The following is a 21,811-nucleotide window of genomic DNA, read 5'->3' on the forward strand; positions in this document are numbered from 1 at the left end:
AATCAATCGAATTTTTACAGTCATGTAAAACGAAATTCCCATTCTGCTCATCCACAGCCTCTACTGTTCAATTTCTACCCAAACTGTATCTTTCAGTAATTTACTGACCTTGGAACTGCTTTCTTCCGATACTTCTCCCTCATTGGTTTGCATGGGAACAGATTTTGTGCAAAACTCTGCAGAAACACAAAAATACTGCCTAAAAGAAGACAGAAGAGAAAAAGTATATAAGGAATTCGGGCAAAATTTTGTTTTTTCAAAGGTTTCGACTGAAATTCTCTCAATTAAGGCCACAGACACTGTGAAGTAACTTTGAGTAACTGTGTGTGTGTGTGTGTGTGTCTACGCACATTCATCTTAAGAAAGAGGGAGGGAGAGAAGCAGGGAGGGAATTTTTCCCACCTTGGGGGAGAAGGGTAAGTAGGACAGGTTTCCAGCATTGGGATATTAATAGCTCTAGATTTCTCTCCCTATTTTATTTGGCTTTTGGCAGAGGTGGTGGTGAAATTCTTACAGCAGACACTGACCTGCAAGAAAGTATGGCAGTGAGCAAAGCGGCACACCTGTTGTTCCGCCCCTGCAGGTCACAGTGCCTGGGTATTAGGCTAAGGATATCGGAATTGGCAGGGTTTCCTGGGCTTATAATTTATTAATAACGTTCCTGCTTTCTTTGTAACTGAAATTAAAGTACACTATAATGGCTGGTCCCACTTTTCATTTTTAGGAAATGTGCTTAATAAACTAAATGTCAGTTAAAATTATTTTTATATGAGACTATTTATAGGGCAAGACAGTAAAAAGTAATTAATTTTTCCCCGAAGAATAAAATGAGTTAAGAAAAAGTTTGTTCAAATTTTATGAATTAAAATGTGCCAAATGGAAACTACTAAAAATTTATACAACATTTTCATGAATTCATTACATATGTAATTATTGAGGAATAATTTTTTCTCTTTTTCTTTGAGACAGAGTCTTGCTGTGTCGCCCAGACTGGAGTGCAGTGGTGTGAGTTTGGCTCACTGCAACCTCCACCTCCTGGATTCAAGTGATTCTCCTGCTTCAGTCTCCCAAGTAGCTGGGACTACAGGCGCCACCACCACCCCCCGCCAATTTTTGTATTTTTAGTAGAGACGGGGTTTCACTATGTTGGCTAGACTGGTCTTGAACTCCTGACCTCGTGATCCGCCCGTCTCAGACTCCCAAAGTGTTGGGATTACAGGCATGAGCCACCACTCCTGGCCCTACTGAGGAATCATTATTCAAATGACACAAATCTCCATTATAATACAGGTATGAATATTTACAAACCTATCAGCTACTTTAAAGCTCATAGCTACAAAACATAAAAACTAAAAAAGGCCGGGTGCAGTGGCTTATGCCTGTAATCCCAGTAATTTGGGAGGCCGAGGCAGGTGGACTGCTTGAGCTAAGGGCTTTGAGACCAGCTTGGGCAACATGGCGAAATCCCACTTCTACCCAAAATACAAAAATTAGCCAGGTGGGGTGACACATGTATGTGGGCCCAGCTACTGAAGAGGCTGAGGTGGGAGGACTGGTTGAGTCCAGGAGGTCAAGGCTGCAGTGAGCCGTGATCACACCACTGCACTCCAGCCTGGGTAACAGAGTGAGACGCTGTCTCAAAAAAAAAAGGGGGGGGGTGGGGGCTAAAAAGATGCTGGTAGTGTGTTTTGCAAGAAAAATCTATTAATACACAATGCCTGATGATCTGTTTTGGTGCAGACTTCTCTATAACCAGCCAAGACTCATGGCTAAGAAGGCACTTCCAGGAAGCTGTTTCCTCATCTACTGGGTGGGAAGGGGTTACCAAAATATCTACTTTGCTCACCTACCTAGCAAGGTCTTTTTGGGAACGAATGCATATTTATGTGATGTGAAGTGTAAAATCAGTACAGTAGAAGCTCTCAATTGATATTCATTTACTCACTCCCAACGTAATCAACATTGCCCATCCCCTCTGTAAAACACATGACTGATGCTCACAGCAAGTGAAAACAGGCTTTCTCTAGTTGACTTTGTCCCTCACCTACTTATCACAGTTGTGCAAAAAAAAAAAAAAAACAAAGTTCTCTTTCGATGAAAATTACGTTGATAACACCAGAAAAACTCGGTAACATATCCAGAAAGATTTTATGTGTAATTTGCTTCACAGATGTCTTTAAGTTCTCCTGCTTCACTGAAACAGAGACTGCATTTCATAGATGATGCATTATAGGCATAGCTGAACCAGAAAAACTCCTTGGAACTCCATTCATGCTTGCAGGCCTGTGCTCAGCACACTCCTTGGTCTGGTGCTGTACTGTCTGCTCCCTCCAGACCCACACTCCATTCTCTGCCTGTGTGCCTCAGGGGACACCGTCACTGGGCTCCTTCTCTTCTGGCTGCTGGCTAGGCTAAGACAGTGGGAGGCACTGACTGGAGACAGGAGGTCGGGAGAGGAAGAAGGGATGGCAGTGGTTGTTTCTTCTATGAAAGGGCACTGCTTTCATCTTGCTGGCTTCTCCTTCAGCTATAATCTTTTTACTTTCATCCTTTCTGGATTCTCCTATTTGGCTGTTCTATTTTTCTTAAGTCTTTTACTAGCTTGACTTGCCCGGCCATATTAGTTCTCTCCTTCTCCGACAATCACTGCTATTTCCCCTCGCCGACTCCTCCTCCCTACCCCCCAACACTGAACACCGTCATCTCTCCTCCCCTATGCTATCACCTTCTACCCAAGGCTTTAACCAAGACTTCTGCCCCTACACTCACTTCTTAAAATCCACTGTCTCCTAATAAGATCCTACCAAGGCCCAAGTCTTACCTTCCCTACTACTCCAACCCTCAATTTTCCAACACGTTAGAATGGAAATAGGGAAACCAACAAAGGCTAATGAACCACTCAGTGGCTGACAACAGTGGGGAACCTTACTATTGCTAGGCCTGAAGGGGAAGGAGCAGTGACTGGAACCTGGAGGGGGAGCTGTGGCCGTCACTGAAGAGTCCAACAGACCTGAATGCGTACAGATGTGTGACCTTGAGGTAATTACTCAATTCATCTCAGTCTCAGCTTCCCTATCAAAACTTGGGAATAATAGTTATTCTGAGGATTCACTGATAATGTATTTGCGCTTGATACATAATAGATACTTAATAAGTACATGGGGATGACCAACTCACAAGGCATTGTCTACTCTGAACTCTTATTCTTTCAGGGTCCGATCCCCAGTGATCTCCATTTCCCTTAGGACACGCTGTGAAAAGGGAATGCTTCTTCCTGGCTCCTGAGTTTCCACCCTTGGCTCCTCTCCACCTGCACACAATCCACTCCAGAGAAGGTAACAGGATCTTACTTTAATGGTGAGTTTGGAAGAAGAAACAAGGTGTGTGGAGCTCAGCCCTTCCTTTTCCTTCCTTTTGGAAGCCAGCTGCCCCAGGGAGCAGGCACTCTCCTCTCCTCCTCCACCCACAGACACAGGACCCTCACAACTACCCATGAGTAGGTCAGTCTGTGTGATTATGAAGTTCAGTGTTAAGCTCACTGGCCTGCAGACGTGCCACATTCTCCAATACAGCTGTTTTTTTTTTTTTTAAAGCCCGGCCCCTCCACCCAGCGGCACACACAATAGCAGTGGCAGCAGGAACAGGCGGTCCAATACAGCTTTATTAGTCAGAGAAACAGTATTTTGGTCTCCCAAATGCCCTCCTTTTAAAAAGGAGGGAAAAATGAAAAGTGTAACAATTTTTTGCTGCATGTAAGTTTTTAAAAAGGAGGACATTTGGGAGACCAAAATATAGAGCCCAGTCAAGGGAAGGAGAGTGCTATTTATTGGGTCTCAAAGACCGTAACCTTGGGTGCAGGGCACTAAAATTTTGATAAACAGACAGGAACTAAAATTCAAGGGAGTAAAACACATGTGGCATTTTTGAGGCTTCTGTTAAGGCCAGGACTTTGGGCCTTGGACTTTAATGAGGTGGCACAGTATTTTCTTGTAGAAGCTTGTATTAGGCTTTTTACTGTTGTTTTTATAGTGACACACTAGCTTTTAACTATTGAGGCTGAATTCGAGGTTTATAAACCATAGGCACACAGTATTTTGACCTTAGCAGTGACTGTAGTTATGGCAACTTTGTCTTCGCGTAAGTGGCTGTTTCTATAGAGACAAGGCTGCATACACTAGGCACATAAGCCTTGCAAAGGGTTGGGGGCTTTGCAGGCCTCATCAAGAAACAAGCCACAGACGGTTGTGGTGGTGGTGGTGATGCTGGTATTGAAAGCTCATTTACATATCAGCTGTGCAGGCAGTCTCAGCATACACCGGCTGCTCTGGCCTAGCAAGCAAATGCCAGCTGTGCTGGCCTCAGCAAAGGGAATAGGGCATTAGCGGGCTTGGGTGGCTTCAGTGTACAGAAGGCTGCTGCTTGACCTTGAATTATGCCGGCGCTGCTTTTCCTAAGCAGGCATGGCTGAGGAAAGATTAGACTTCAGGGAAAACAGACTTTCTTCCTACAGGCCTTTTAGACGTCAGAAAGTGGAACAATTACTCGCTGCATATAAGCTGCAAAGCAGCTGAATTTCAAATAGCACACATGCATTACAAAACCAGTGAAGTTCTACATTTAAATTGCTTGTGCTAGGCTTATATAGGTGATTCAAAAGGAAAATGAAAATTAAGAGGTTTCTGGTGAAGGAAGGAAGGAAGGAGGGAGGGAAGGAAGGAGGAAGGGAGGGAGGGAAGGAAGGAGGAAGGGAGGAGGGAGGGAAGGAGGGAAGGAAGGAGGAAGGGAGGGAGGGAAGGAAGGAGGAAGGGAGGGAGGGAGGGAGGGAAGGAAGGAGGAAGGGAGGGAGGGAGGGAAGGAGGGAAGGAAGGAGGAAGGGAGGGAGGGAGGAAGGAAGGAGGAAGGGAGGGAGGAAAGGAAGGAGGAAGGGAGGGAGGAAGGAAGGAGGAAGGGAGGGAGGGAAGGAAGGAGGAAGGGAGGGAAGGAAGGAGGAAGGGAGGGAGGAAGGGAAGGAAGGAGGAAGGGAGGGAGGAAGGGAAGGAAGGAAGGAAGGAAGGGAGGGAAGGAAGGAAAGCTAGGGGAGGAAAACTTTTTTCCCCGCTCCTGATGCTTCCTTCCACATGGGACAAAATCCAACTTTTCATATTCCTGGCCTCATATCCCTGACTCAGGCTGTCAGGGGTGAAGTCACTTCTCTGATGAGTGTGTCTGGAAGAAGGAACCAGGCTTGCATAGTCCAGCCCTTTTCTCTCCCTTTTCCCTTGGGGGCACCTGTTCTGCTCTGCTCCTTTCGTTGACTAGGAGGCAGGTCTATCCCAGACTAGTGTTGCTGGGTGAATAAACCTGTTAAGTCCTTCAGTCCAGTATTAAAAAGTCTGCTTGCCCTTAGATTTAAGCCAGTTCTCCAATGGCAACTTTATGAATGATAAACGTGAAATTTTGATCTCCACCTATCTGCCCTACTCCTTTGTCCTAAGTCTCTGTTGGTTCAGAACTTGAGCAGGGAAGAGAATATTACTTATTGGATACCCTTTGATCTCAACTTATAGCTAAAATGTATCCTCCTCAGAATTAAGTTCAGTTTTCCATATCAGCCTTGTCTTCCAAATTATTCCATAACCACAGCATTAATCACACACTTTTACTTCCAAAGCTTTTCACTAACCTCATTTCTAGTTACTCTCAAAGCACACTGTATTCTGCATTCACGCAGGCAAATCCTTCCATTCTCAGCACACAACATGCTAATCTCTATCTATATATATCCTAGCCTACACCCCACTGGAAACCCCTTCCCCTCATCACCAATCCACCTTTCATCCTACCCTTCTAATCTATTCAGTATTTGTTGTTGTTGTTGTTGTTGTTGTTGAGACAGGGTCTCTTTCAGTCACCCAGGCTGAAGTGTGGTGGCATGATCACGGCTCACTGCAGCCTCAGCCTCGCTGGGCTTCCCAAGTAGCTGGGACTACAGGTGCACATCAGCACGCCTGGCTAATTTTTGTACTTATGGTAGAGTTGGGATTTCACTATGTTGCCCAGGCTGGTCTTGAACTTGTGAGTTCAAGCAATCCACCTGCCTAGGCCTCCCAAAATACTGGGATTATAGGCGTGAGCCATAGTGCCTGGCCTCCAGTCAATTTTTATTTCTAAAAATCTTTCCTGATTAAAACCATGTAATGTGCCCACTTACGAAATGTCATATTGATACCTATTTTTATCTTTATCCTGTATTTTATTTGCTCTCATTTTCTGTTGTTTTGGAGCTGTCCTTCGTTTTCAATGTGTTTCTTGAACAAACCTTGATAACATTCTTGTTTGAAGGCATGGCTTATGGTTGTGTCTAGGGCAACTTTCCTTTTGACAAAACGGAAGTTAAGTAAGATAGGCAATGCAAGAGTGTACGGTTAACTAAGGGCTCCGTGTAAGAAGTGACAAAGTGTCTAATGTACCAGTGCCAACACAGCCACAAAAAAGTCAGGGCAAAGCCCACTTACATGAACACTAGAGGGGTGAACAAGTCATGCCAAAGTGACAAGTCATGTCCCATCATGAGATGAGACAACACACGTGTTTATTGTAGGTATGTACGTATGTATGTATGTATGTATGTATGTATTTAGAGACAGAGTCTCCCTCTGTTGACCAGGCTGGAGTGCAGTGGCGCAATCTTGGCTCACCACAACCTCCGCGTCCCGTGTTCAAGTGATTCTCCTGCCTCAGCCTCCCAAGTAGTTGGGACTACAGGCACATGCCACCACGCCAGGCTAATTTTTGTATTTTTAGTAGAGATAGGGTTTCACCATGTTGGCTAGGCTGGTCTGCAACTCCTGACCTCAAGTGATCTGCCTGCCTTGGCCTCCCAAAGTGCTGGGACTACAGGCGTGAGCCACCATGTCTGGCCAACACAAGTGTTAAATTTCTGTTTTTGCACATCACTTCAACTTGGAGCAGTCACCAGTTTGTGACCTGTGGTAGGTGGTGGATAGTCCTGACCTGGCACCGTGCTTGCCACACACATGACAGGACTCAGCAAATGTTAAGAACTAAATACAAGTAATGTCCTACAGTACCTATGCAAGTTCTTCCATGAAAACTGCCAAATATGTTAATATTTTCAAAAGCCCTCCAGGATCCAGCCCTCACCTGTCTCTCCAGCCTCATCTGCCTGGTCTCCGTTCCTTTTGTTCCAGCCGTAATGAACATCTTACAGCTTTGCCAATATGGCAGACTGTTTGAAGTTTCCATGTTTTTGTTGCTATCACTCCCTCTGCCTTTCCCTCCTCTGGTGCCACAAGGGGAGACCCTACTTTCCAATCAAGGCTCAGCTTTTATGAACTATTTCCTGATCCATCTCTAGGCAGAAATGATGATTCCTTCCTCAGTGCCCCCAGTGGATCTTGTTTGAATTCTATTATGGGATCTGTAATACTTTATTAGATTTATTTACTCACATAGATTCCTCTATGTGATAAGGATTAGACTATCAACCCCTTAATACCAGATACTACATCTTGTTAATCTCTGTATTCAGTCTACCTAAAACTGTGTACCTGGCATTTAATAGGTATTCAATAAATTTCTATGTTAAGAATGACTGAATTAATCAACTACAGTGCTTTTTCTTTAAGATGCAGTAGATATCAATTCCATAAATATTTACCGTGCCTCTACCACATGTCAGATGGTGCTGGGATAGTGTGTTATGCTGGAATGAGCTGTGCCTTTGAAAATGTAGAATCATACTTCTTTGTCAGTTATTAGCTGTGTGATCTTGGGCAAGTTATTTAACTTTATCATCCTGAGTATTTTCATCCGTAAAGCTGTGCAGGAAGAGGTGTTATAAAGATTAAACAATGTGTGTAGAACTCTTAGTAAGGTGTCTAAGAGCATTTTATCTTATTGCTCTATACTACTGAGGCTGAATTGGGAGGTTCAAAAGTGATAGGTCACACAGTATTTTGACCTTAGCAGTGGCTATAGTTACAGCTACTGTCTTCAGGTAGGTGGCTGTCTCTACAAGAGACAAGGTGCATACACTAGGCACACAAGCCTAGCAAAGGGTTGGGGAGAAATTCATCATGAATTTCTCATCCTACCCTGGACCCCTCATATTAGCTCATCGGCAAGTCCTATCATTTTTGCTTTCAAAATTTGTTTCTCGGATCCACCCATAATTCTTCATTTTCACTGCTGTCATCCTTTCTTGCTTGTGGGGGCCTCTTTTAGGCATTAAAAATAGGTTAGCTCCTTTCCAAGCAGTCTCAAAAGGTTTATGTATTAGTAAAGGAGACAGATACAAATAAACAACTTTAATATAAAATATTGAATAATTTATTACTGTAATAACAACAGGTGCTCTTAGAACACAGATGAAAAAGAAATTCTGCCAAGGGAGTTTGGGAGAAGAAGACAACAGGAAAAATACAACAAGGAGAATAGATAGTCACATTCTTCTCCCTGCTTCCAAACTCTAAAAAGAGAAAAGCATCAACCAAGGCACAAAGCCATGAAAAAAATACTATATATATCTAGGCAACAGAAAATGGTCCGTTAAGGCTTACAGATTAAGGATTCACTAAAAAAGCAGCCAGAAACGTTGACTGGAATTAGGTTTTGAAGGGATCTGTGGGACAACATCTGCAGCAACTGGATGCAATGAGGGCTGTTTAAGCAAAGGTGTGACCTGAGTAAATCCATCGTTCAGAAAGTGAACCCTGGCAGTAATGTGGACTACAGACTGCGGCAGGGAAAGGTGAGAGACAGAGACGCTAGGGGTACACTCACATAAAACTCACATCATAACTAAGTGGTAGCTTTCTAGCATGAGGCACCAAATGTCAGTATCCATCTAAATACCAGTTCTTTTTAAAGGGACCTACCACATAGGAGGAAAGCAGGGGCTGGTATGATGGTCACCTTACAAATATCTTCCTGTAAGAACTTGGTAAAAGGGCAACAACGTTCTTGAAAAAGTATTTTCTTCTTTTTAAGGAGAAGACTATTGCCAACACATGGTAGACACATATTTTAAAAACTTACCTTTGACAGTACCTGGGGCAACACAAGCCCGTGAAGATGAGTCTAGGTTACATTCAGTGCAAAAAACCACAACCCTGAAAAGAGAAAAAAGTCACAATGAGCTGTATGCTCATAGCAAGATGCCACAGGAGGCAGTGGCACAGGTGGCCTCATGGAAATCCAGCTCCTCCTTTCACCAGCTATTGTTTCTAGACTCGCAGCCCAACCTCTCAGAGCTCAGCTTCCTCAACCAACACTGGGAACACTAACAACACCTTCTTCATAGGGTTCTTTTGAAGTTTAAACGCAATATGTGTAAAACTCTTAGTAGAGGGCAGGATACCAAACACATGCTCAATAAAGGTAAGTGGTTACTAAGGCTTCATACAATCAAGGGCATCACCCTCCACCCAGGTGTTTAGGTCAGACCCTGACATCCGTCATGAATTTCTCACCCAACCCCTCATATCAGCCCATCAGCAAGTCCTATCATTTCCTCTTTCAAAATCTGTTTCTCAGATCTACCCAAAATTCTTCATTTTCACCACTGTCATTCTTGCTTGCTGGGGCCATTTCGCTGGTTCTCTGTTCCTATTCTTGCTCCTCCCCAATCCATTCCCCCATAATGGCTGGAATGATCTCTTCAAAATCAATTCATGGCAAGTTGCTAATAAATGCAGTAAATATTTTATTTATTCCATGATGGAATCTCTCTCTGAAATATATATTCATGTATTTGAATGTAGAGATATAGGAATATATATTAAACGGCCAGCACCTTCATTTTACAATGACACAAACAAATGCAGAAGGAATGCTCCTCAAGGTTGGAGCTACCTATGTGTGTGCTGATGCTCAAAGCAATGGCGAGCCCAGCAGAGATTCATCTGGGACTAGCATCTACAATGCTGTCAGAAAGCTGGCACTGTTTGGAAGCTGGCCCCTTAGTTTCACAGTAACCCAATACTTCTGTCCAGGACAGCGTGCTCCACTCCCCACAGCTAGAGATTGTAAGTCAGCGCTTCAGCCCATGTTAGGGCACAGTGCTGAGACGGCGCTGCAGGGAATCTGAAAGCACCTCACTGCCCTGCTATCTGCCGTCCCCTCTATTGGACTTACTTTATTTAATAGTGTTTGAATCAATACATCTCAGATGGAGTTGTAATGAGAATTAGAAATATTATGACTCATCTCCCTATCTCTCTACTATACACTGCAGCAGTCTTTCTTGCTAAAAAGCAAATCTGACCTCTGGGTATCTTGCCACCTAAATTCAGTCAATAACTATCTTTAGGGTAAAATCCAAGACCTCTCCAGACCCATTATCGCGTCATGACTGCACAGAGTTTCCTTACTCACAACACACACACTAATGTCTGAGAGCCCTCTGCCTATTCCCTTCTCCTTTTCCTTTAGGTGTTATCTCCTAGAAATTTTCTGTATCCTCGCTGGTTGGACAACGTGTTCCTCCTCTTAGATACACATTATATTGGTAATATCCACGAGTCCATTTTCTTCACTCAGCAGGAGTTCCTTGACAGCAAGGACTATGTCTAACATACCTTTGAATTTGGTACTGGGTAGAGTCCAATAAACATAAGCTGAACCAAATCCCAATGGGATCCCAGCAATTCAGTAGTTGAATGTGGATGTGTCCCCTAATTAACTGCATTGGTAAAAACTGAAGTTAGCTGCAGCCTCCAAGATGAGTCTGGCCCTTACAGAGAACTCGAGGCTACGTGGTTATGTCTGACCCTCAGCACTTCAGAGGACGACAGGATTCATTAATTTTTTGTCAACTGCAGAGACTATCAAGATAATAACACTAATTTTTAGTTCCCTATTCCGATTAAAGTTTCCGCTTAGGCTAAAACACAGCCTCTTCTCTGGATCTATCATTGGTCCAAATTCTGTGCCGATCCTGTAAAGTTGCACATTACATGTCTCCTTAACAGAGAAGGCTAGAAAGAGACCATGCCACTCAGTCCCTAGCCTGCTTGGCAGTGAGTCTCAGACACTGCCTGTATTCAGAAGGGAGGGGAAAAAAGGAATTAGGGCAGAGGATAGGCAGGCTAGGGAAACTGAGCAGTTTTCCAAGTACTCTTGAATCTAGGTTTTATAGAACAGCTGCATTACTTTCTCTGCCAGGCTGTGAACCTCTGTATCAGGAGCACAAGTATTCAAAATAAACATATAAGTTAATTCTAAAATCAACATTTGAAATTATCTAGTTGAAGTTACCTATAGCACTATTTTCCTTCCAAGGTATAAATAGTGGCAAATTCCTCCAAAACAGCTTTGAAATGCTCAGAACTACACGGTAATCCTACCATCTGATCAGGTACAGCTGCAGCAGTAAAACTGTGAACCACTCTAGTTTTCGCTCTTCTCTTTCAGAGCAGCCAAACTAGTCTTGGAATTCATAGAAGGGGTGGGAATGTTCAGTGGATCTTGGGTTAAATTAATCCCCAGGTCCTGTTAAACTGCAAGCCGGCTTCAAGAATTCCCCTAGCCGGGCGTGGTGGCTCACTCCTGTAATCCTAGCACTTCACTTTGGGAGGCCAAGGCAGGAGGATTGGTTGAGCTCAGGAGTTCGAGATCACCCTGAGCAACATAGGAAGACTCTGTCTCTACAAAAAAATGCAAAAAATTAATGGGGCATGGTGGCATGTGCCTGTAGTCTCAGCTACTAAGGAGGCTAAGGCAGGAGAATTGCTTGAGTCTGGGAGGTTGAGGCTGCAGTCAACCATGATTACACCACTGTACTCCAACCCGCGTGACACAGCAAGAACCAGTCTCAAAAAAATAAAAATAAAAATAAAGAATTATTCCAAAGCCATGTACCTAACTAAACTCACAGGATGTAATTAGAACTAAATCTTTCCTACGGAATATGGCAAGTTGAAAGAAATACATATTCAACAAACTATATTTATTTTGCTGGTATCTTACTAGTATCACCTCTGATATGGCAGGGTTTTAATTTTCAAACTTGACTATTCAGCACCATTATTTTAAATTTAAATTCTCATTTTAAAAATTCAAGCAGTATAGAGAGGCTCTTAACCAATATCCCCTCTCCCTCCATTCCAGTCTTCCCAGGATTCACCACTCTTATCAGTTTGATATCCAGCATCATTCTTAGGATACAGACTATTGAGAATACACTATAAACTTTTAATTCAGTCACAAATAACTCTGAAAACCTTGTCTGCCTACACTGTTGGCAACTGGCCTAACTTCAAGCAAGACGTCCAGAAGAGATGTCTTAAGTGAGGCAGCAGATGTGAGGGAGGAGCAGAACACCAGCAAGGAGGCCTGGAAGGTCTTCCCAGGAAGCAAGAGGGGATGCCAGGAGACTTGGTGGCAGACAGCAGGGTACCAACCATCCAGTTCTGTGAGCAGGGTGCCCGGCCCAATCAGGTAAGAAGATACCTAGTTAATTAAGTAACACAAATAATAATATCAAAAGTCTGAGGAGGCCAGGCATGGCGGATCACACCTGTAATCCCAGTACTTTGGGAGGCCGAGGTGGGCAGATTGATTGAGCTCACAAGTTCAAGACTAGCCTGGGCAACCTGGTGAAACGCCATCTCTACAAAAAAAATACAAAAAAAGTAGCCTAGCATTGTGGTATACACCTGTAGTCCCACCTACTCAGGAGGCTGAGGTGGGAGGATGGCTATAGCCTGGGAGTCAGGAGATGCAGTGAGCCTAGATCACACCACTGCACTCCAACCTGGGCAACAGAGCCGGACCTTGTCTCAAAAGGAGCACAGGTGGATGCAGATCTGCTAGAAATAGATGGTTTTATTTAGCCCCCATACACAAGAGATTTACTATCGTTCCAAGACCTGGAAATACTATCTTTGCAGTTTTAGGCCACTCCCTACTTCACTTCAACACTTTGGAAATTCTATAAAAATACTGTCGGTCCATTCCTAAAAACATCCCCTTTAACCTTAAAATCTCTTCTAGCTATTGCACTTCTCCTCCCCTCTTCCCCTTCCTAGTCCAGCTTGTGTTGTTGTTGAGATGGAGTCTCGCTCTGTAGCCCAGGCTGGAGTGCAATTATGCAATCTCAGCTCATTGCAACCTCCACCTCCTGGGTTCAAGAAATTCTCCTGCCTCAGCCTCCTGAGTAACTGGGATTACAGATGCATGCCACCATGCCTAGCTAGTCGGAGTTTCACCATTTTGACCAGGGTCATCTTGAACTCCTGACCTCAAGTGATCAACCCTCCTTGGTCTCCCAAAGAGGTGGAATTACAGGCGTGAGCCACTGCACCTGGCCTAGTCAAGCTTCTTGAAAAAGCAGCTTATATTTGTGGTCTCAACATACTAATTTCTCATTCACTTATTCATCACTTGATTAATAAGACAACTTGATTTCTGTCCCTATCAATCTCAGTGTCAACGCAACAGATACTATTCAACTGTTCTTCCTTTAACCTCTCTCTAGCATTTAAACATCAGAACCATTGTCTAAAAATAAACACAAAATAAATAAATAAAAATCCAAACCAGAACCACCTGAAACCTGTCATTTGGGACCTCCTTTCCTGTCTTAATAGTAAGGATACTGAAGATCCAGCCACTGGGCCAGGGGCATCCTGTTTTAGTTCCTGGTATCCTGGCAGTGTCGGGTCCTCCTGTTCCCTTGGGTCTGCAACCAGCCTTCTTATCACAGGAAGGTTTGGAGTGGGTGAGAAGGTGAAAAGCTGTGGCTACAGTTGTTGCTGTACATGGCAGACTGGGGGCCAGGGTCATGGAGAGGGAACCAAACTCAACTCCTGGCTTCACAGATTGAGCTCAGTTCTGATGCCCAGTCTGATTGGAGCAGGTTTAGTCCCTTCACCCACCCCCCTGGAAGGGCCCATGGCAGTACTTTTGCTACCTCTTGGTCTGTGTCTTTCCAGTCTGTTTCACAGGACAGTCTTTTTCTCCCTGTCCTTTCATTATTAGTGTATTCTTCCTCTGGAGTCCACACTTCCCTTTCTCTTTTTATTACACACACATCCTTATGCTTTCTCTTTTTTGAGACGGAGTCTCACTCTATCGCGCAGGCTGGAGTGCAGTGGTACAATCTCGGCTCACTACAACCTCTGCCGCCCGGGTTCAAGCAATTCTCCTGTCTCAGCCTCCCGAGTAGCTGGAATTACAGGCACCTGCCACTGCGCCCAGCTAATTTTTGTATTTTTAGTAGATACGGGGTTTCACCATCTTGGCCAGGCTGGTCTTGAACTCCTGACCTCGTGATCCACCCACCTTGACCTCCCAAAGTGTTGGGATTACAGGCATGAGCCACTGCACCCAGCCTGGTCTTATGCTTTCTCATAGATGCAGCTTCCACCTGGATCTTGATGATTCCCAAGTCTTTCTCTAGTGCTGACCTTTTTTACAGCCTTTAGAACTATCTACATAACTGCCTAATGCAGCTCCACCTCATGTGCCACAGGGCCCTAAAATAAAACAACCCTCCCCCAAAGCGTGTTCTTCTGCCTCACTTGGGAATATTGCCATCCCACTCAAATCATAAGTCTGCGAACATCAGCAGCTCCTTCCTCTCACCAAACTGTCAGTTCTAATCCCCAACTATTCTAGTATATACTTCCTTATTCCTACTGCCACTGACTGCTCTGCTTCTGGCATAGCTTCTCACCAGTCTTATGCTAGTTATCTTTTGAATTGGTTTTCCTACCTCAAGACCCACCCCTCCCCTACACCACTAGAATTACCTTCAAAAAGCAGAAATCCTTACTGCCTTTGCAATGTGTCTCATCCACCCTGTAGATAAAACCCCATTCCCACTGTGGCCGGTGAGGCCTGGTCCCTGCTCGCCCCGCTGTCCTCACCTCCAAAACCCAACTGTTTTCCGTTTCCCTTGAGCACCACATGGTTTCTGCGTGCCTTTGAACATGTTGTTTGTACCTGGACTGCCTTCCCACGGGCAGGACAAATTTCTTCTCAACTTGCAGGGTTAGGGAAACCTGTTCTGTGAAGTCTCTCCTGACTCCCTCTTCTCACAGGTGATCTGGATGGATCCTTCCCCTGAGTGAGCAACTGCACTCAAAACACACACTAGGCTTACTTTTGTGTGTGTATACTGGCAGGTGGTAAGCTTCCCGGGTCTAAGGCTTCCTTATCACTGTCATTTAATATAATGCTAGCACAAAGGACATTCCCAATAAATTCTTGTGGAATAAACACACACATTTTTACGAAAAAACTAAAATCAACTCAATACAACACAACATTCTGAGCTTACAAAAACAAAGCTGTGGTTTATCAGCTGTAACAGTCTATGAGGGCAGTGTGCTACTTGCACGGCATCCCCAGACTTCCTGGGAGAAGCAGTGAAGGAAATTTTGAGACTGATGGCAGGACCCTGGCACAAGAATGTTAATCTGATTTTTATGTCTTGGAAGTCAGGAAAGGTTGCCTAAGAAAAACAAACTCAGTCCAAAGTAGGAATGATCAGAAAGACTCATACCCAAACTTGGGGTATTAATCCAGCTTGCTCAACTAATTTATGCCCTCCAGCCTGGCCCCAGAAAAATCTGTCAATTCTTTAACAGAAAAGGCTTGGGAAAGTACGACTGCCTTCTGAAAGCCTAAAACAACTGCAAATCACTTATAGTAGAGGCAGGGATGGTAGGGAATTCACCGAGGGTTACAAGAACAGCAGAGGCAGCTACTGAAACAGCAGATTCAATTCAACCAGCTTCACTGAATGCTTACTAAGTGCACGGCACTATGCTCAGCAAGTTTTCAGAGCAAGGGCCTATGTCCAGGTTTTACTGCAATTGTTGGTCACATAAGAATTAAGCAGATTAGAGGTGATAAATATGTTAATTAGGTTGACTTAATCATTCCACATTATATTCATAAATCACAATATCACTTTGTACCCCATAAGTATATGCAATTATAATTTGGCAATTTACATTAAAAATTAAAATTAAAAGAAATAATTAAGCAGATTAACATGTTAACTTTTGTGACCAATTTATTGGTGATTAAAGAAAAACCTTTGTTCTTTTTCTATATTGCATATTGATTTTATGAGGTGAGGTTGTTCACAAATTTTAGATGTATACTGCTTCTCCAATAAACCAGTGAGTTGAACATTGACAATGATGATAGTAATATGAATAATCATTAACAATTGTTTATGCTGTGCCCAGCACTGTATACCTTGGAGGTCTCAAAAAACTCTCAATTCAGATCTGATCCCCCTTTTCAGAGACCTTACACTATATGTAAGGAGAAAAAAGCTAAGCACCAAGCTGAGTGGCGCAGAAGTTTAGAGAATGCAGAGAAAACGGTGAGCTAGACAACCTGTGCCGCCTTCAAAGAGAAACTGGGATTCCAACTGGAACTGACAGGATTGAAAGCAGTGATTCTCAAACCCTTTTGTCTCTGAATCCCTTTACACTTACTAAAATTATGGAGGACCTCAAAGAGCTCTTGTTTATCTTCATTTTAATTATCAATATTTGCCATAGTAAAAATTATAACTATGAAACATTAGAATGATTAGTTCATTTATTCGGCCAACAAACATATGAAAAAAAAGCTCACTATCACTGATCATTAGAGGAATGCAAAAACCACAGTGAGATGCCATCTCACGCCAGTCAGAATGGTGATTATTAAAAAGTCAAGAAACAACAGATGCTGGCGAGGCTGCAGAGAGGTAAGAATGCTTTCACGCCGTTGGTGGGAAAGTAAATGAGTTTGACCACTGTGGAAAATAGTGTGGCGATTCCTCAATGATTAGAACCAGAAATACCATTTGACCCAGCAATCCCATTACTGGTTATATTCCCAAAGGAATATAAATCATTGTATTATAAAGATACATACACGCGTATGTTCACTGCAGCACTATTCACAACAGCAAAGACATGGAATCAACCCAAAGGCCCATCAATGATAGACTGGATAAAGAAAATGTGGTACATACACATCATGGAATACTATGCCGCCATAAAGAGGAACGAGATCATGTTCTTTGCAGGAACACGGATGCAGCTGGAAGCCATTATCCTCAGCAAACTAACACAGGAACAGAAAACCAAACAGTGCGTATTCTCACCCTTAAGTGGGAGCTGAACAATGAGAACACATGGACACAGGGACATTTCTTGATCTGGGCCTGTTGGCTGGGGGTGGGTGGCGGGGGAGGGAGATATTAGGAAAAATAGCTAATGCATGCTGGGCTTAATACTTAGATGATGGGTTTACAGTGCAGCAAACCACCATGGCACATGTTTACCTATGTAATGAACCTGCACATCTTGCACATGTACCCTGGAACTTAAAATAAAAACAAAAATAATAAACTATTGCTTTTTTTTTTTTTTTTGAGACGGAGTCTTGCTCTGTCGCCCGGGCTGGAGTGCAGTGGCCGGATCTCAGCTCACTGCAAGCTCTGCCTCCCGGGTTTACGCCATTCTCTTGCCTCAGCCTCCCGAGTAGCTGGGACTACAGGCGCCAGCCACCTCGCCTGGCTAGCTTTTTGTATTTTTTAGTAGAGACGGGGTTTCACCGTGTTAACCAGGATGGTCTCAAACTCCTGACCTCTTGATCCGCCCGTCTCGGCCTCCCAAAGTGCTGGGATTACAGGCTTGAGCCACCGCGCCCGGCCAACTATTGCTTTTTAAATTAAAAATGGTATTTCAAAGGATCAAAAATTTGAGGAAAGTGGCATTGTTTCACATCTTTGCAAATTTCTTTAATGTCTAGCTTGAGCAACAACAGCTGTACCCAAATATATACTGTTGCATTCAATCTTCTTCTGTATCACATGTCTGGAAAAACTCCAATGTGCACTCATGAGAGAATGAATTTAAAAGGCATACAGCATCTTAGTATTATTAAAACAGTTGTGACCTCCTGAAAGGGTCTTGGGCAGGAGGAAGGGGCACACTTTGAGAAGTGTTCATTGAAAAAGGTAAAGAAAATGGTCTAAGTAAGGGCTGGGCAAGAAGGATGTGTGTGGCTCCTAAGCTCTAATTTTCAAGAGCACAAACCCCTACTCTTAACAGCTCAGCTACAACCAAGCTAACCTCCGTGGGGACTCTCAGAGACAGAGATGGCTAGCGCAAGGCAGGGTTCGGCCAGGCTGTGCAGGGTGGTGCCATAAGGGAGGCTCTACTGCCCTGGGTAGCATTCTCTAGAGGCCACGTCAGGTTTTCCTCTCCAGAGCCTCCACTGTGCTCTCCTTCTAGAAGAGAAGCTGTAAATGGCTTACCAGAACTGCCTTGCCATGGCTTCCCGGGGCTGTGTTTACTAACTGCAAAATCATCTCCCTGCTGCAGTCTCAAAGTCTTCAGACATTTCTTGATCTGGCTGTCTTAAAAAGCAAATTTAACATCAGCCACGTAGCCAGGTTTTCCTTGCCAACAATCATGTGAGTTTGCTATTCTGTTCCTGTGCATCTTGCGCACTGTAAAAACAGTTCCTGGAGCATCATATGTCATGGATCTAGTTGCCATAAACTGAAAACATTTTCTTCATATTTTGTGGCACAAACTAAAAGCATTCTGGATGCGGTTTGCATACAGTCCATCTCTGGCCAAAAAAGAGGTTTAAATTTATGGATAAACAGAGAAAGGGGGGTAGCCACTGCCTTAGTTAAGCCGTTTTATTATCAAAGTCAATGTCTGATAGTGTGTATTTTTTAATTTAAAATTTTCCTGTGATTAATGTTCTGAAATTATGCTGCAATAAGTATAACCATGCTCATTTTATGTAGCAAGCTTAAATTTGTCTAACAGTATTTTATAGCTGACAGAAGCAGAGAGGAAACAGAAGCTTCTTTTTGGTCTCTTAAATTAAAATAAAAATAAAAAATAGAAACAGTCATGAATCTATACAGTTTTTCAGTCCTTTTTTATTTTTTAGTAAACATATTCATTAAGGTCCCTTAACAAGACAGGTCAGATCATTTTTAAGTCAAAGTGAAACTAAAACTTTAAAAGACATTTCTGCTTCTGGGAATGGCAAACCAGGTAATGAAGACCAACCATTCTGTTGAGGACAGCCAGAAAGTCTGGACAGAATATTTTAAAAATCTTAAAGGCAGAGGCATACTAATAAGTTAGTTAAGAATTACCATACACAAAAATTAAATTCAGGTGAACTGTATACTCAAATGTGAAAGATAAATAATAAAGCTTTTAGAAGATAATATGGGAAAATGCTTCAAAACCTAGGGGTAGGGAAGGATTTCTTAAATAGGATACAAAAAGTACCTAGTATTAAAAACCAAATATGACAATATTAGACAAACATGACTACATGAAAATTAAGAATATTTGTCCATCAAAAGACATCCTCCCTCTTTTTCCGACTGGAACCATGGAGGGTGTAGAAGAGAAGAAGAAGGCTCCTGCTGTGCCAGAAATCCTTAAGAAAAAGTGAAGGAATTTTGCAGAGCTGAAGATCAAGCATCTGAGAAAGAAGTTTGCCCAAAAGATGCTTCGAACGGCAAGGAGGAAGCTTATCTATGAAAAAGCGAAGCACCATCACAAGGAGTACAGGCAGAACTGAAATTCGATTGGCGAGGGTGGCATGAAAAGCTGGCAACTTCTATGTACCCGCAGAACCCAAATTGGCATTTGCCATCAGGATCAGAGGTATCAATGGCGTGAGCCCAAAGGTCCGAAAGGTGTTGCAGCTTCTTCGCCTTCGTCAAATCTTCAATGGAACCTGTGTGAAGCTCAACAAGGCTTCAGTGAACATGCTGAGGATTGTAGAGCCATATATTGCTTGGGGGTAACCAAACCTAAAGTCAGTAGATGAACTAATCTACAAGCGTGGTTATGGCAAAATCAATAAGAAGCGGATTGCTTTGACAGATAACACTTTGACTGCTCCATCTCTTGGTAAACACGGCATCATCTGCGTGGAGGATCTGATTCATGAGATCTATACTGTTGGAAAATGCTTCAAAGAAGCAAATAACTTCCTGTGGCTCTTAAAATTATCTTCTCCACGAGGTGGAATGAAGAAAAAGACAACCCGTAGAAGGTGGAGACGCTGGCAACAGGAAGGACCAGATCAACAGGCCTATTAGAAGAATAAACTAAGGTGTCTACCATGATTATTTTTTTCTAAACTGGTCAGTTAATAAACAGTACTTGCTCTCAAATTGAAAAAAAAAAAGAAGACGCCCTCGAGAAAATGAAAAAGCAGGCAACGTAAAACCAATAAAAGGCCCATATTCAAAATAATAAAGGGTTCTAACAAGTTCTAAAAGAAAAAAGATAACCCAATAGGAAAAGGAGCAAGAGGCTAGATGAAACATGTCATCAAATGAATGACAAAAAAACCTAAATTATCCAAATGGCCAATAAACGTATGAAAAGGCATCTAGTCTCAACAGTAAGTAAGGGCGACGCAAAAGAAAATCATGAGGCCAAGCACACTGGCTCACGCCTGTAATCGCAGCACTTTGGGAGGCCGAGGCAGGCGGATCACGAGGTCAGGAGATCGAGACCATCCTGGCTAACGCAGTGAAACCCCGTGTCTACTAAAAATACAAAAAATTAGCCGGGCGAGGTGGCAGGCGCCTGTAGTCCCAGCTACTTGGGAGGCTGAGGCAGGAGAATGGCATGAATCCAGGAGGCGCAGCTTGCAGTGAGCCGAGATAGCGCCACTGCACTCCAGCTTGGGAGACAGAGTGAGATTCCATCTCAAAAAAAAAAAAAGAAAATCATAATGATACACCATTATATGTCATAATGGCTAAAAACATCGAAGTCTGATATGATTAAGTGTTGCTAGGCTATGGAACAACAGAAATCTTCACACACTACTTGTGTGAATGTAAATTATTACATCTACTTTGGAGAATGGTTTGGCTTGATTCTCCTAAAGTTCAAGACAGGTAAGACCCATGACCCAGCAATCCCACTCCTAGGTACATACCCAGCAGAACGTATGCACGTGTACCCCAAAGGCACACACAGCAGCACTATCCATAATAGTCCCCAGCTGGGAACAACCCAAATATCCTCAATAGCACAAAGGTAAGGACACTGGTATATTCATAAAATAGAATGTCATACAGCACAAAAATGAAGGGACAGCCACACAGAACAACATGGATGAATCTCGCACACATAATGACAAGACACAAAAGAAGATACAGCATATGACTCCATGTGTTCAAAACCAGGCAAAACTATAATGTTTACAGGGACATGGGCAGTAAAACTAGAAAGGAAAATAAAGAAATCAAGAGTGGTTACCTGTAGGTAGAAGGGGAGCGACTCTGACTAGTGAAAGTCACTAAGAAGGGGCTGTTGGGCCGCTATAATGTTCTATTTCCTAACCTCAGAGGTGGTCATTTAAAAATAATTCATTGTTTTACATTTGTATTTTATGCACTTTTCTGATTGTGTGATATATTTCACAATTAAAAAGATTTAAATCAATCTTTTCAAATCTTTAATTAATTTTACAAAAATAAAATTACAAAAGGAAAAGTGGTATTTTTTGTGTAACTTTAAAAATTAGATCACAGAACCCAAATTCCTCAGATGGCATGCCAGGCCCTTCATCCTCAGCCTTGTCTTTCTAGTCTCATTCCTTACCACCCATCTTTCTTCACAAGTAGTCTGCCACACTTGCTCTCAATCGTGTGCTTTCTTTACCTTTACTTGTGAAACTTCTCTGCCTAGAAAATCATGTAGACATATCCCAATCACCTTTCTGCCAGACTAGCTACAAGCTGTTATTCAAGACACAGCCTGGGTGCCTCTCCTCTGAGAAACCTTTT

At 43.0% G+C, this 21,811-nt stretch overlaps 1 protein-coding gene and 1 pseudogene across 3 annotated transcripts in view; one reads left to right on the top strand and one right to left on the bottom strand.

Moving 5' to 3' along the window:
• The window catches only part of TNRC6B (trinucleotide repeat containing adaptor 6B), a 281,982-nt gene that overhangs the window by 201,360 nt on the left and 58,811 nt on the right, over positions 1 to 21,811 (bottom strand). For 2 of the 3 annotated variants that reach the window (XM_033233864.1, XM_033233870.1), the window contains 2 exons: positions 9,040 to 9,113; positions 109 to 199 (listed from right to left, as the gene is read on the bottom strand). In XM_033233864.1, coding sequence (XP_033089755.1) covers positions 109 to 153 — 45 coding nt within the window. In that variant the 5' untranslated portion in view covers positions 154 to 199; positions 9,040 to 9,113. Of the gene's footprint in view, positions 1 to 108; positions 200 to 9,039; positions 9,114 to 14,873; positions 15,244 to 21,811 lie in introns of those variants that run through there. The other variant, XM_033233871.1, reaches the window with a different exon arrangement.
• LOC117096453 lies at positions 19,387 to 20,117 on the top strand (annotated as a pseudogene).

The sequence above is a fragment of the Trachypithecus francoisi genome, unplaced genomic scaffold (assembly GCF_009764315.1).
Source record: "Trachypithecus francoisi isolate TF-2019V2 unplaced genomic scaffold, Tfra_2.0 Lachesis_group14, whole genome shotgun sequence".
Taxonomy (NCBI): domain Eukaryota; kingdom Metazoa; phylum Chordata; class Mammalia; order Primates; family Cercopithecidae; genus Trachypithecus; species Trachypithecus francoisi.